The 17,423-nt window shown below is 30.6% G+C and overlaps 2 protein-coding genes across 2 annotated transcripts; both read left to right on the forward strand.

Moving 5' to 3' along the window:
- Positions 1-8,534: 8,534 nt before the first annotated feature.
- Positions 8,535-9,140, forward strand: LOC123904126. Its single transcript, XM_045953818.1, has one exon. It carries the CDS (start codon positions 8,535-8,537, stop codon positions 9,138-9,140), a length of 606 nt encoding a protein of 201 aa, XP_045809774.1.
- Positions 9,141-10,980: 1,840 nt separating this feature from the next.
- On the forward strand, positions 10,981-16,704 carry LOC123905793 (RNA-binding protein 1). The gene is made up of 6 exons (XM_045955521.1): positions 10,981-11,222; positions 14,732-14,868; positions 14,971-15,265; positions 15,389-15,450; positions 15,533-15,611; positions 16,288-16,704. Exons 1-6 carry the CDS (start codon positions 11,141-11,143, stop codon positions 16,428-16,430), a joined length of 798 nt encoding a protein of 265 aa, XP_045811477.1. The 5' UTR covers positions 10,981-11,140; the 3' UTR covers positions 16,431-16,704.
- Positions 16,705-17,423: the final 719 nt, after the last annotated feature.

Consider the following 17,423-nt stretch of genomic DNA (forward strand, 5'->3'; position numbering starts at 1 on the left):
ATGCAAAAGTCAAAACATAAATACAATTTATATGATATGCACATGTGATTGTTTAATATAGATCAAACAGCCTAATTGTTAGTAAACTCAATATATATTTTTTGAATTTCTTAAAAAATAAAACGTTTACATAGACTAAAAATAAAACTTGTACAAGTAGACTTTAGAGTTTAGAACTCTAATATTTCTTTTTATGGGAATTTTAGAACTCTAATTAACCATCATATATAAGCATTTGCATATTTCTTTTTATATTTAAAGAATCTTTCGGGCATAAAAATTATCGATCGAAGAAAAATTATAAGTTAATGAATTTTTTTTTTTATAAAAACCTAGCGGCCAGATAGCGCGCGTTCCGCGTTTGTCTGTGTTTATTAGTATGTAGATTTATATCAAAAAAATTGGTGAATTTGTTAATAAAAAATTTTTGCTGCTAAAAAAAATGTCATATGTTATGGTAAGTTTGTTAATAATTTATTTTTATATTATAAAAAGTCTTCACCAAAATTTTATATATTCTTTATATATAAGTATAGATATCTTAGTTAAAACATAAATACATCAATTTATTTTATTAATTTGTTTTCTTATATTATATATGTTGGGATGGAGTATTGTCTCTTTATTTAAAAACTTTGTTGTGCAATAATATCTTGTGAGAGCAAAAAAGGGAAGTTGTCGTTTGATTAGGTGAGTTTGTGGGCCATTCATGGGAAATAATGGCCGAGTAAAGAAAGTTTAAAACTGTAGCCTGTAACGCCATTGTGCCAACTGCCAAGTCTTACAGCAACATTGAAATCCATCCTAGAAAATTTTAATAGGGAACACTTTTATATGGTGAACAACCGGGTACACATATTATGTGAATATATATCGGTATATTGCTCATGTGGATGATTGTAATTAGTCCACAAATAATATTTAATGTAGAAAAATCAACAAATATTATTTGTGAGTCAATTAGAATCATCCACCTCAACAAATATAACAGTACATATCCACATAATATGTATACCAGAAAATTTCTCCTTTTGTAAACAGTTTATGTATATTAAGACTTAAAAAATATTTAAAATTTTAACATAATATTTATTATTGTTTGAAAATATAAATTAATGATTAATTTTATTTTTACGATTCAAAATAATGATTTTAATAGATATTGATTAAAATAGTATAAATTAAAGATATACTTCATCCGTTCCTTTTTATAAGATTTAGTTTGACAAAACACGTGTATTAAAAGGTTTGTTTTAAGATTAAATTGGTTAAAAAATTATATTGATTTTTCATGTTTATCTTTAGTAATGATTTACTTATAATTAATAGAGTACCAATTACAAAAGAGAATTTAATGTTATTCAAAAAAAATATGTAAAGTAAATAAGGGTAGTTTTAGAAAAAAATTATTAATGTCATTGACAATTACAAAAAAGTCTTGTAAAAAAAAAACAATTTTTTTTGTCAAAATAGGTTTTATAAGAAGAGACGGAAGGAGTACTACATATTGATTTTTTTTTTTTGAACGGCAAAATATTATATAATTTTTCACATATTGAATTGACATCAATCATATTTTGTTTTAGCATAGGGAAATGTTATTTAGTACGAGAGTACTGAGCAACGAAACACAAGAATAATTGTGGCCATTGATTTGCAAAACATATGCGGCCTGATTTCCACTAAAGGCATATATAACCGTCTTTTATTTTTTTTAAATGATGCATGTATCAAACTCTTGCCATTCTTCTACACATGTTTCGTACCATATAGCATTGCTGTTTAGCATAATGATGATGAGCTATGATTTTTCACTTTCAAAAATATTATTGACTATCGTTATCATTTCTAATAAGGACAAAAAGGTGTTACATAAGCTTTTTTAAAAACTTAACAGACATTGTTAACGTTAGAAATTAAAATGACTAACAGATCGCTAAATCGGATGTTATTTTATATTTTTGCTTGAATCAAGAATCAATTTAATAGCGAAATGCAGAGTGAGCAACAAAATAGGTATTTCCCCATTTCTAAAATTCATTGAATCATAATAAATCACTCATAAAAGGGGTGAACGGTAGCACTTACCATTAATAATTTATACCAAACCAACTATCTGAATAAAAGATATATCTGAAATGATAAAATTAAATATGACTTACTTCTAACTTGCATAATTAACTTGCATGATAAAAAGTTAAAGAAAATTTGATATTCTATGACAGAAATTTGAATTCATAATTTTCCACTTCTCAATATTTAGTATATGTTTATGTGTGTATGAGAGATATATTCGAAATTAGACATTTAGACTCATAAAAAAGAAATAAAAATTCAAAGAGATTACTTGAAAAAAATATTATCAAAAGAATATAATAATTTATGAATAAGTAAATGCAAAAAATATTGTATACAAACCTCAAATTATATATCACTTTATAATATGGATTAGCCACCATGTTAATACTCTCTCCGGTCCTTTTTATAAGGAACAATTTGGAAAAAAAATTTGGTCTTTTTTATAAGAAACAATCATTAAATTTATTCTTACAATTCCATTTTTACCCTTATTAAATTGTATCCATTCCAAAGTTATGCATTCATTAGAGTGATATATTCCCTAAGGATAAATTAATACATTAAGGTTAGTTTTGGAATAGATTGTAAAATTTTAGAATTTTTATTAAGAAAGATAAAGTTTCTTGGTATGTGTGTTTTTTCCAAATTGTTCCTTATAATAAGGACCGGAGGGAGTAGTTGTTAAATTGAGATCAGAAAAATTCAAATTTTAAATATAACATTTCTACTTTTACATAAAAGATTGGATTAAAATTTAGAATTTTTTTTTTGGTCAATTAGCTTAGTGGCTAGAAAATCTACCTTAAAGGTAAATAAGTGGAGTGTCCCGGGTTCAAATCCGGACTCATACACATATAGTGTGATGTTCCTACCAACTGAGTTAATCTTAAGGAGACAAAATGATAAGCGACTGCTTAGGATCGTCTTGAAAACAGGTAAAAGAGGAACTTGACCCTAACCGCGACCTGCCGGTAGAACCAAAGTTATCAAGATATAGAGGAACTTGACCCTAACCGCGACCTGCCGGTAGAACCAAAGTTATCAAATAAAGTGCGACCCTAACCGCGACCTGCCGGTAGAACCAACACTATAAAGTTCTTATCTCAAGAACAAAGGAAAAGTTCTCACAAGAAAACTCTCAAATTATATTAAACTTCCAGTTGTCCTTTGAGAAGTACATGATAGTCCTATTTATAGCATATCCTTACATAGTAGGATTTATTGTCCACTATCATTCATTCATTATAGACCTTAGAAAATTCCTACTAACTTGCTTATAAAGTTCTTATCTCAAGAACAATGTACTTTTCAAAGAACTTGGAATATAATCTAATTTGAGAGTTTCTCTTGTGAGAACTTTTTCTTTGTTCTTGTGATAAGAACATTGTTCTTGAGATAAGAACTTTATAGTGTTGGTTCTACCGGCAGGTCGCGGTTAGGGTCGCACTTTCTTTGATAACTTTGGTTCTACCGGCAGGTCGCGGTTAGGGTCAAGTTCCTCTTTTACCTATTTTCAAGACGATCCTAAACAATCGCTTATCACAAAATTTAGATTGTTTTATCAATTTAACGGCTACCAATGACATGATCATGTGCTCATGTGAACACGTGCTCATATCATGCCAGTACCTAAGTACCCATATATGTACATGTTACCCACATTTTTTCGAAAAAAAATAAATCGATCAATTATAAGAAATCATATCATTTTAATAGAATTAAAAAAAAAAATCAAAGATTTTAGGAAAAATTACACTGACCTCCCCTGAGGTTACTTTTTTTTTTTTTGACAATCCCCTGAGGTTACTTTAAATAACACAAACATCCCCTCTAATTTTTAAACATACACTAACCTCCCTTTAGTTTTTATTAAATAGACACACTCCATTTTTGGTTAACACCGTTAGATTCTCTGTTAAATAACAAAAGCTGAAGGGAAAAAAACACAGAATTTCAATCTCAATAGACATTTGCATTCTTATTATGCTATTTATTTTTTTAAATTGATATCCATATATTATTATATATTAATATAAATAAAATAAATATATATTATGTGGGTATGAGGTGGGGTGGGTACTAAGGTACTCGTATCTGCACCCAATCCAGCTAATTTTTATGAGAAATTACCTATATCCTTGCTCGTACCTAAAATGCGGATTTTTACCCTATCCGCGGTGGGTATTTTTTGTGGATGCCTACTAGATAGATCAAATTGTCATCCCTAATACATATGAACAAAACTCACTACATTATAAATTTCCTTGGTTGTGTGGAAAGAAAGTCAAAGGAAAAAAATTTACGAAAACCAATGAATGAATTTGGACTAAAGTTTAGTCCAAATTCATTCATTATTTGCCAAAAAAATTTTTCATTCTTTTTTTTTCCACTCAACCAAAAAATACCATAAAAGAAAAAGAAAACAACTTTATAAATTGAAATCTTAGATTCCAAGTCTGCTCCTCAGTCTCTTCATATAAAAGGGGATCGAATTGATGAATGAGGCATGTAGTACATGAGTGGATAGACCAAAACGTAGAGTTTTCATGACATAATTAAAAGTTGGCTATAGTAGATAGGGCCACATCAAACACATAGCTAACAATTTTATTATAGCTTTTTTTGGTGAAGCATAGTTAACAATTTGGATAAAAATCATTTCAGTTTTTGAATGTGTACGTGATGATGTGTTAGTACTGTACTATTTGAATGTATTAAAATTCTGAATAAATTTTAAATATCTTGTTTTTTCTTATAATTTTAGAGACTAAATTAATTAATGAAGAGACTGAATTTTTAATATATGTAAAATAATTACACATGAATAAAAGGTAAACGGGTCATAAAATGGGCTGCTAATTGTTTATGTATAAAAAATATATTTATGACAAAATAACACATTTGAAGATCAAAACAATTAACTAAAGAAATTTGTTAAAAAAAACTATAATTAAGACATTACACTCGAATTGTGTAAAAAAAAAACATTACACTCGAATAGTTGAGGAATTCTTTTTAGGATGAAATTTTAGAAAGAATCTAGGTTTATTTGTTATTGAAAATAATTTTTTATTAGTTTTTTTTCCACCACCTAATTCGGTTCGAGAATTAGTTCTGGCATTCAGTGGTGTCCTTTCAATCGTAGTTATAGAGGATCGAACTGTTATTCTCCCTATTAAAACCAGCGTCACTTACCATTTAACCAATTAAGGATCCATATTTTTAACCAAATTTTCTTTACCTTACTATTTAACCCACTTAGAGTTGGTCTAGTGATGTTGACATGAGTTCTTGGAGTATGCTCTTCTCAAGCTTTCAGTAGAGGTGGGAACAGGCCAGGCCGGCCTACCGGGCCTTAAGGCCCAGCCTACACAGGCTCAGGCCAGGCCAGCCTATTTCTTTAAATAGAGCAGGCCAAGGCTTTTTTATAAGCCTATTTAGCTAAAAAGGCCAGGCCGCAGGCCATTAAAAAGGCCTTTGAGGCCTATTAGGCCGGCCTGTTTAACTTAATATGAATGATATTTTTACTAAGATTATAATTTATATATTAAAATTTGTACTTTGGTTAAATTATAAATCTATTAACTTTTTAAGTAGTTTAAATTTATTAATCTACATTCATTTTTAACATATATAAATGTATTATTATAAACTAGAATTAAAATATGATGACATATATAGTCAAAATTTCTAAAATATCATGTTAAATATCAAAAGGAACATTGGTTTATTCGTTCATAAGTATATTTAAAAAAATATAATTATTTATTTAAATATGTTCATATGAAATAGGCTTTTAAACAGGCGAACGGGCCACATCAGGCTTTCAAAAGACCAGGCTCAGGCCTAAAAATTAGGCCTATGATAGGCCACAGGCCAGGCTCAGGCCTTAGATTTTTTGACAGGCCAGGCCCAGGCTTGGCAAAGCCTAGCTCGGCCTAGCCTATTCCCACCTCTAGCTTTCAGGTTCGATTCACACTGGTGCCAATTTTAGTGGGCTAGTCCATACAGAGCAAAAAACTCTGGCTTTAAATGGAACCTCTACAAATAAACGGTGAGATAGATCCTCTTGAATTAGTCTATTATGAGGTTCCAGGTCTTAAAAAAAATTGTACTAAATATGGCTAAAAAAACAAAAACTATTTATGAGAGTGTCTCTGTCTGTCACATATCTATGGACAAAAATGGCAATTTACCTTTAATAGATTAGAGACACGTAAAATTGGGCCCACGTGCAGTTTGTACAGAGAGACAGATATGATTTGATGAGAGGAATGGTAAGATTTTGTGCTGTAATAAGCACAGTGAAAAATCTATGGTCTAAAAATAGTTCATCACGAGAGAAAGAAAACAAAGTTGAACCCAAAAAGAAGAAAAAACATTGAAGTGACAAGAACACGTGAAGGGTATGTACTATGTTAGAGTGTTGGGTTAAATATTTTGGCCAACTTCTTTCATTTCACCATTAATTCAACAATGAGTAATTAACCTTCTTAGGAGAGAGGGTTCTCATAATTCATGATTCAACTGAAAAATTAGTAAAATCTGACAAAAATTATTTTTATTAGAAATTAAATTTGAGTTCTCTCAAATGATTCGTTTTAAGGAGAATTTATTAATTACTTAAGGTTAATGTCTTGCATGACCATCAATATTTTAAAAGTCTTTGCTTTTGCAAATTGATCCTTACTTTTATAAAGTTTTTTGTCAAAATTGTCCATATGTGTGGCAATGTCCTTAGCTAACACGAAATCGAATCTCCTATTGTCAATAATTTAATGAATTCAGACAATCGATAAATCTTTTAGTTTGACTTATTAATAAAAAATATTGATTCATCTTTAGTTATTAGATTGAGATCGGACAATTTAAATTTTAAAGTAAATTTTTAATATTTTTTAAACAAAAATATTGAGTTTAAGTAAAACGTATAAAAAAAGTCAATATAAGTAAAACGTTTTTAAGTAAAAAAAGTTCAGAATGTGTTTTCCAAACTATTTTAGTTTAAATATTATTTTTAACGGCAAACATGTAAATTCGGCGGGACCATAAAAGTGTTAGGGGAAAGGCCGGAGGGGGAAAATTTTCTTTGGGTGTTGCCACTTGAGATATTTTTGTTTTTGGAATAAAAGAACAAATTATATTAGGGTTAAATATGCAAAAGGTCCCTGCACTTACGAGTCATTTGAGTTTTAGTCCCTGCATTTTAAAAACATTTCATTTTGCCACTGCACTTTCATTTTACTTTAAAAATGGTCCCCATACATTTTTTTTGTTGAAATGACACATTTTTGCTGATCTGTCACTGTTGATTGGACTTTAGAGTTGATGACTCATTTAATTTTGCAGTAAATCGATCAAAATACCCTTAAATAAGTAATTTTTTAAAAGTAAAATAAAATTAACACATCATAAAAAAATGTGTCACTTCAACAAAAAATGGGGTTCAGGGACCATTTTTAAAGTAAAATGAAAGTACAGTGGCAAAATGAAAGGATTTTAAAATGCAGGGACTAAAACTCAAATGACCCGTAAGTGCAGGGAGTTTTTGCATATTTAAGCCATTATATTAATGGTGGACAAGGTACTTGAGTGTTCCCGTTTGACTCTCCTTATTTTTACTTCTCTCCTTCTTTTAAGGAGAAGTAGGGTCAAACACAATTTTGATAAATTTATTAAAATAAGAAGTGTATATTTTTAATGAAAAAAACACAATATAAGTTACTTAAACAAAAGAATTTATTTTCATAAAAAAATTACGATAATTATCTTTTTTTTAAGTTATTATTATTATTATTATTATTATTATTATTATTATCTTTTTTAAGTTTGTTATATTATTAGGATAATTATCTTTTAAATTTAGATGATCGTGAATTTATGATAAATTAGTTATTAATCTATTTTACCAAACAGATTTAACTAAAAAGTGATAATTAAGTTGAAAAAAAAATAATAAATAGCAAACAACTTTAAGTTTAAAGCTTTTATTTTCAACTTTATTCTTAAAGTACCTTTTAAGGCTAAAATATGGAGATCAAACGGGCACTAAAACATGTACAAGCAATGAGTGGTTTTATTATGTACATATTTGAAAGTCCTTTCGCCAGTCAAAACAATCTTTCGTGTTTGAGTAAAAAAAAAAAACTTTTGTTGTCAATATCTTTTTTTTTAAATAAAAAAAAATCTATTTTGATAAATTTTTTTTACGGAAATATCTAATCTAATCTCTTTTTTTTTTTTGAGAAAATCTAATCTAATCTTTTTAAAATATTTGTTTAACAAATAAATATATCACTTATCCTTTTATTCTTTTGAGAGCATTCACACTATAAATATGGTCTATGCTTAACAAATTAAATCCATCACACAAACCCTAAAAAAGTTACAAATACTTCATTCTTGAAACCAAATAGCTTCCTTGATCATACTTGTTACAAATACTTCATTCATCCATGGCATCTAGTGGCACCTTCCACATTAATTTCATTTTCATCGAAGAAAATTTGCCCATAAAAATCAATGATAAAGTCTCAATCAATGTGACCAATGAAACATTGTTGGTTCCTAGCAACATTTTATGCAAGTGTGATGGAAGAACAATCTTAAAAAAGGGAAACAATAATCCTTTATATGGCTACTTTTCATCCTTGCCTATATTTCATCCAATATTGAAAGAAATTTTGCCTCATATTGGTGAATGTGCTAGGCAAATGTCTTCATATGACTCTTGGGAGATGGATATTATGCTTTTTGTTGGTGATGTTACTACATGGAATATTAAAGATCATAGTCATATGAATCAAGAAGATCACCAACATGCATGTTTTGCATCTAAATTTATTGTGGATTCTTTGGAGAAAGCTGATATAGATCAAGATTCTTGTTATTCTATAAAACAATGCACATTTTGTTTGGAAAGTGGTTCGAAGATTGAATTTGTTAAGACGAAGTGCTTGCATATTTTTCACAAAGATTGCATTTCGCAGTGGCTCAAAAAATGCATTACTCAACGATCATTCTTCTGGTGTCCATTGTGCCGGAATTGTCAAATAGTATGAATGGAGTTCCCTCGACTTGATTAGAAAATTCATTCTTCAAAAACAATTTGGTAGTATTTATTTTACTTCACTATAGTAGAATAGTATTAGGTTTTGTGCTATTTATCTAATTGTAATGGAGATTATCTTAGTATTATTAGCAAACTATCTTGAATCATGTACCTTGGCAGTTTAAGAAGAATTTAAAATTTTATACTTTTTTAATTTGAGTCAAATTGAGAATATTGTTATAACTTATAACTAGGATCTTACTTTTAATTTTCAAATGAAGTTCTAATCAATACTAGATTGATTTAAGTAGTAAGAGATTTATACCCCTTAAGCAAGTGATAAAGGGTTCAATTTTTGACTTGTGTGTATGTAGAAAATTCAAATTGAAGAGAAGAATCCATTGTGTTTCAAACAACTAGTGTTCCGTTTCGTAGTTGTTTTTTTTTTTTTTTTTTTTTTTTGCAAAAAGAAATTATATAAAATATTACCAAGTTTACTTTCCATTCATTGTCACTGTCGAAATTCTTTTTTTTACACCTTTTATTTTGTTTATAACTCGCAATTAATTTTCTAGTTTTCTTTTTCTTAGAGAAGAGAAAACAAAAGGATTTTTTTTAAAAAAAAAAAACGAAAGGTCATTTAACTACTTTAGTTCATGATTTTAACCACATAGTTATATTTTATTTTATTTTTAAAAAAATCGGGTAATAAATGTATATGTGGTGAGTGAGTAAATAGGGGGTAAAATTCAGGATTTTATAATAGGGGTAAAATTCCGAATTTTAAAATAGGAGGGATAAAATTCCGATTTATTCAAAAAAGGAGAGGCAAAATTTAGGATTTTAAAATAGTGGGGTAAAATTCCGAATTTTAAAATATTGGGGTAAAATTTCGATTTATTCAAAATAGGAGGGATACAACTGCATTTAAGCCAAAAAAAAAGAATGATGATTGAGACAAAAATAAAACGAGTAATTCATCAATTCTTCCACGTAATTATAGGGGTCATATATTTACACATCTAAAATCTACGAATAAACAAAATTTTTGTATCCTCTTTATATATAGTATAGAAGACTAGCGGTCAAACATGTGCGTTCCGCGTCAGTCTGCGTCTATTATGCAAACTTATGTCATTTTGGTATCAGTTTGGTGAATTATTGATCAAAATTGAGTTCTGTGTGAAACTTTGAAGTTGAAGCTTATAAGTAGATTTTTTGCAGAATTTTATGGGGCAAAATCCAAAAAATTATAAAATAGGGGTAAAATTAAGGATTTTAAAATAGGAGGGGTAAAATTCCGAATTTTAAAATAGGAGGGGTAAAATTCTGATTTATTCAAAATAGGAGGGGTAAAATTCAGGATTTTAAAATAGTGGGTTAAAATTTCGGATTTTAAAATATTGGGGTAAAATTCCGATTTATTCAAAATAGGAGGAATAAAACTGCATTTAAGCCAAAAAAAAAAGAATGATGATTAAGACAAAAACAAAACGAGTAATTCATCAATTCTTCCACGTAATTATAGGGGTCATATATTTACACATCTAAAATCTACGAATAAACAAAAAAAAAATTATTTGATTGTGATCGAGCAACTGAATACTTCTATTAACTTGTAAGAATTTAGTATGACACACTAAACAATATAATTCAGCTAGTCGTTTAAAATATAATTCAAAGACTAATTTACTACTTCCTTAAATGCGATAAGGAGAGACTAAAACACTTGATGCAAGAAGTCCGAATCAGATTAAACCTACTGTAAAAGAAAAAAAAAAGTTTGTTTACAATTTAGTAAAAAAAAAAAAAAGTTTGTTTACAAAAGAAAAATAAAAATTGTTTCTTTTATGTTTTGATTTTTTTTTCCAATTCCGATCGAAGTCGTGTCAGTAGAGAAAGTGGTGAGTGAGTAAATAAGCATTAGTAACAGCCAAAACCACCATCACTCACCACCACACCACCGCACCTTAGGGTTTCCGATCCCCCAAATTAGGGTTTCTTCTCGCCATGGCCGATGGCTTCTGGAACCGCCAGCAGCAGACTCTTCTCCCTCATTCCGGCCTGCACAAACGACCTCGTTCCGACTACGGTTCGTTTCCCTTTTTCTTCTCAATCAATTTCATTCATGCTTAATCATTAATTTCTAATTCGTTTCGTAAAATTCATCATCTTTATTGTTGTTGTTGATTTTCAATTATGCTTTATTAGGGTATGTTTGGAAATATCACCCTAAGTTGTTCTTAGGAGATTGCTTATCCTATTTTTTTGGATAGATTTAGTTATTTGAAATTTGTGCTGCAAGGATTTTGGAATTATCTTTTGTGTTGCAATGACGTTTGTGATGCTTTTCTATTATATAGATACAATGTTTCCAACTGTTTTATAAGCTGAAATTAAGGAAGCTAATTACTTCACTTTTGAATGTTAGGGGTTTAATGTTGTTGTGTGAGATCTTATTATCGTCATCATGGTAGTTAAAATTTCTGATTTTGCATGTATGATTTTAAATTCGTAACTTGTATTAATTTGGTACTTTTGTTAACTTGTATCGACTAGTTTGACATTAAGTGATGTAATTTGGAGACTAATTTTCTTATAAGTGATGTAATTTAGAGACTAATTTACTAGTAAGTGATATAATTTAGATATTGATCATAAGGACCGTGTTAGTCGAAACTTATTTATTTCCAATTCCAATCGAAGTTGTGTTAGTACAAAGTCCCCCTTATTTATTTAGGGCATGTTTGGATTGAAGGGTTTAGATTGAAAAAATGAAATATTACTCTCTTTTCACCTTAAAATGTTCGAAGGTGATTGCCAATCCTCTTTTTATGGATTGATTTTTAGCTGTCACCGACACCAATGACATTTGGGATAATTGGGAATGGATTGTCTCCAGTGACAATCACAATGGAGAGAATAAAGCGCCCATCATTACCTTTCATTATATTTAATTTTTAATCCATAAAGTAATTATATAAAAATGGAGAGTTGAGAATTCATGCGAGAAAAATTTACACTGGAGGCGATCTCCTCCCGGGATAATTGGATGCTTTGGACAACTCTTTTATAAGCGTAAATTCATGAAGCTGATTACTTCACTTTTAATGTTAGCGGTTTAATGTTGTTGTGTTAGATCTTATTATCCTCATAATGGTAGTTAAAACTGTGTTTTTGTATGTATGTTCGTAATGTCTTACAATCTGTCACATTGAAAAAAATCTCGATCACAACAGGATTGGAAATTGGTGAAATTGTATAGGAATGATTGCTGATCTTACCAGTGTAATCAATGGGACCGCCACAATTTTTTGCGAAACCCTAAAATTGAGTGGCAGTTGCAGTAACCCGGTTCACTAAATGGGTTCAGTCATCCAGAAACTAAGGCCCAATGATAAAACCGTAAACATACCTTCAAGTTTTCTTTTTCGTTTTTTAAATACTCTTTTTTTGTAAAAAAATTCTTTTGTTTTTTAATATTTAACATTTCTTTCTTTAAAATTTTCACGTGCTTTAATTATGATATGCAATTGTGATATATAAATAATTAAATATAATTGTCTATTTGGTGCGATCTTCCTATCCGTGTTACGATATCACGATTTTCCTATACTCAAACAATTTTTTGTGGGATCTCGAGTTTGATGACCAGGGTCACATGTATATGAGTTCAAGTTCGACTGCTGCAAGCGTCTTATGATTCCGACTGCTGCGACAGTATTTGAGTTTGAACCTATCTTGGACCCATTCTTTCTGTTGCTCGGCCATGTGCCACTGTTCTGTGATCCTCTTCCAATTTCTCTGCCGCAACAACCTGTGAGCATATATAATCAGCGTTCTCTCTCTGCCTCCTATGCTGCAAGCATTTTCATTCTCTCTGTCCTTGTTCTTTTCTGGTCACTGCTTCACTTCTTCTGGTTGGTATGATAACTTTTGGATGCTACTTCATCTCTTCGAAAGTGTTTTTTCCCCCAAAACTCGTCAGCCAAGTTGGATTGGGTGCTTTTGATACTTGATGGGGTTTCTTGAAATACATCCACTCTTTAATCATATGCTTATCTGTTAATTATGAACTGATCTATTCTGTTTTGGTTAATTATTTTCTTGTCATAATCATTATTAATATAATATAACTAAATATGTATCATAAAATAACCATAATTACATATCTACACTCTCACCTGAACTTTATTTATATTATAATTATACAATACTATTAATTAACGACATTATATGTTAAAATATAGTTTAAGTAGCTCAACTGATAATGCCGCTAAAAAAATATTTTAATATTTTCAGTAGGATCGAACAATCCAAGTTATCCAAGTCCACTTCTGCATTCAACATAACATTGGCAGCTCTGACTGTATCATATATGTTTTGTTTTTATCTGTTCTAGACCACATTTATCTCACCTGCCAATGACATTGTCTTAAATCATGAGCATTTTATGAATTTTGGGTGGAAGAAAGGGGTTGATAGTCCTAGGCTGGGGTAAATAAATTTAATAAGAGAATAATGGTTAAAAATTGCTAACTTATGTTTGTTTACTCTGCTTGCTGCCTTGGGAATCGATATCACATTCCTAGAATGAGTAAGAATGAGGAAATATTTCTCTGTGAATACTGCCATAACGTGGGGTCATAATGCAATTGCATTATTGGATTTGAAGTCACTGCCACGAATATTGCATTGCAGATTCTGCAAAACCGGCTTAGCAACCACCAGTGGTAAAGTGGGTACAGCAGATGCTGCACCTATTGTGGGAAACAGGATATTTTTTAGATTTGTTTAAAGAAACAAACAGTCACCTGTTATTGATACCAGTCACCTGGTGAAGTGGTTACAGCTGATGCTGCACCTATTGTGGGAAACAGGGTATTTTTTAGGTTTGCGGGAAACATGACTAATTTTTAATGAATGGTTTTGTACTCTATATATCTTGCTATCGACCCCATTGTGTAGAACTGTTAACCCACTGGGAAACATGACTAATAGATTTTTAGTTTTTGATTTCAGTATTTTGTTTAGAACAATTGAAGTTGTTTGTATCGTTGTATACAGATCGATTGCTTTTTGTATGTATGTAACTGATTTATTTCAATTCCGATGCACCTTCTGCTATATATAACATAGCAGATAATTGGCTTTCTGCCATTTTATCCAATCCACTATTGATGAGTATTATGCATCTTTGTCAATCTACGTACTATTTCTTGCTTAATAAGTTGCTGTTCAACATATGTGTTCTTGGTTTTTTTTCTTACTCCTTGCATCCTTGTTATTTTATTTTTATAGGATATCTTTTGTTTCCTGATGATATTGTTCCTTTTCTCATAATTGTTATCTTCTAATATAATAGTAAAGTTGATTTGTTGTCTTATTAATTCTTCTTGGGGCTAGGTTGGACATTGGATTGATTAGTTAATTTTATGTAACATGCACAGTGTTCTATTATACTTGATGTTTAGATGTGTATGAATATGATTGATATACTGTATAAGATATGGAGATCTTTTCCGTATATTGTTATCCAGCTTCAGTGCCTTTGCTAGAGATGATAATCATTGTTATTTATTTCCATCTTTTACATTACAGAAATGCCTGCCTCTGGTCTGCCTCCAGGCAACGAGATGCATAATTATCTTGCTCGCGAAGAGGACCGTTCTGGTCACCCAATGGTAAAGGACACAAAAACAATTGGATCTGCTTATGATCGCTACCTTCAGAGTGGGGTAACATTTCATCATTTTATGTTTGCTAAATTATTTTACTATATATTTTGGGGAATTTTCACTGATTGTTAGCTGAAAAATCCATCTCGTTTGGTTTTGAAGCAACTTTCTTCATTTACTTCTGGGGAAGCCAGTACAATTGGTGGTCTCGGATTGCAAAGGGGTGTCGGTGGATTACCGAATCATTCACTAGGTGATCCTGCTGTCATGATGGGGCGTCATGGGGGTGGTGGTCCTGATCTGGCACCAAATGGGCGAGGTATTAATTATGGTTTTCAGCCACCGATGGATCCAGTTTCCAGGCCTGGACCTGAGACAGCACTTCTACCTCCAGATGCTTCACCTACTTTATATATTGAAGGTCTACCTTCTGATTGTACCAGAAGGGAAGTGGCTCGTATCCTTTTTGTTATGATACAATGCTTCAGATTTTTATCATCTTGCTTTCACCTATGAATCTTGAGCTTTATTTATGTTTATTCAGTTAAATATATATACATTCCCTAACATCATCTTTTAGATATTTTCCGCCCTTTTGTGGGATATAGAGAAGTGAGACTTGTAAGCAAAGAGGCCAAACATGTAAGTGTATCACTTGTAACAGATGTCTACTTATTTTGAAAGCTAAAATGCCTCTTTATGCTGAAATACCCGTTGCTTGCAGCGTGGAGATCCTCTGATCCTTTGTTTTGTGGACTTTGCAAATCCGGCTTGTGCAGCAACTGCTTTGAGTGCCTTGCAAGGTATCATTTCTATAGTTACCTGTTAATAGAAAGGAAATCAGTTATGATTCAAATAACATGATAGTGATACTAACAAAGGAAATCTGTTATGATTCAAAGGAAATCAGATACAGTGTCCTTAACTGGCACCAAACAAACTGTTTTCTAGTATAAATATGGGTCAGTAGCAGTATTTTGGGTCCATATTATTACTTGTCATATATGTTTTGTTCTATTATTATTCAAAATTTCATTTTCTTTTTTATTTTTCTATTTCTCTACCAATAATTTCAATGAAATATTATTGCCATTACTATCATTGATAGCCAGAAATATTAATTTTCCAATAATCACTGTAGAATGATAGTTAAAGGAACTTTAAATACTTGTTTTTAACCCCCTTTGTTTTTCAGTGGATTTGAATTCAATTCAAATTATATAACAAACAGATCATCCTTTTATTTTTGTTGCAAACAAATTTGTTATTCAATATTTAACTGAAATTTAGATAACTAGACAAGAACAGAAAATAAAAGATGATTCACTCTAACTGCTGTTCATTTAGAATGCAAGCTCATGCTTACAGACATGATATGCTTACTGTCCTGAACTTTGATAACATTATTGGTTCACTCAATGATTAGTGAGATTTTGAGGTATTTATTCGTCATTTGCTAACTTTGTGGTTCTGTCACAGGCTATAAAGTCGATGAAATCAATCCCGAGTCTAGTCATTTGCGGCTTCAGTTTTCTCGGTATCCAGGCCCAAGAAGTGGAGGTGGTCCAAGAAGTAGTGGACCTGGTCCTAGAGGGGGACCTGGATCTCGTGGTAAGAGGTGACTCACATAGCCCAGTTAGGATTTATGCTCATAAGAAACATGGATGGTCCTTTAAACATGATCTTTTTGTGAGCTCGGATGTTCCCTTGTCATTAATACACAAATGTGTAATTTTATTTTTGTCCCTATGTCTACATTCCTTATTAGAGCCCTTGAGATGCACAAATTATTATCAGGCAGAGATCAAATAGCAATTTCATTTTAGTAAATCTAACAAATGGATATTTTTGGTTGTGTATTATTATTGCTAAGTTAAGTATTAACTTAATGTTTAACTTATGACAGCGTTTAGTTTGTGTTGGCCAATTACTGTATTATTCAATTATGATATTTTTTTTGGGTTTTTTCAATATTATCCAGTTACATTTACATGGTATGTACTATGTACTTACACTTGGGTATGTGCTTTACTACTACAGAGCTAATGTAATAGGTTAAAGGACTAATGGATATAAGGAAAAGACTAATGTATATTAGGAAAAGACTTTCTTTCATTTGGGCAAAGGGGCGATATGGATCTTGTGGGGTTAGTGATTCCGTGCAGTCATGTAGTCATAGATTTGTGAACGTCTGATCTCGATTAGACAGTATATTAAAAACATTTTTGGATTTTATAAAATGTAAAATGATAGTTTTCAAATGTTGAACTGTATAATCTAGATCAGATGGTCACAAATCTGCCTGCACAGGATTCAGACCCCACTATTTGCACATAGATTTGCTTATAAAGCAAGGATAAAAAATTTGATCAGACCTTCCATGATCTGATTGCAAGAAAAAACTTATTTTGTTACCTCCGATCAAGGTCATCCAATTTGCGACTTAATACGTAGATTTGCTTGTACATTTGAAATCAATTTTCTTGTAGATTTGAAATTTAGTAAATTTGCTCATTGTGTTTGAATTTGAATTTAAAATTTTGGTCCAATTTGCAAAGCTAAATAAAAAACGCAATGTTTTAGGCTTTCATTTCCTTTCCTTCCTTAGAGAAAAT

Source organism: Trifolium pratense, linkage group LG2 (assembly GCF_020283565.1).
Source record: "Trifolium pratense cultivar HEN17-A07 linkage group LG2, ARS_RC_1.1, whole genome shotgun sequence".
NCBI lineage: Eukaryota > Viridiplantae > Streptophyta > Magnoliopsida > Fabales > Fabaceae > Trifolium > Trifolium pratense.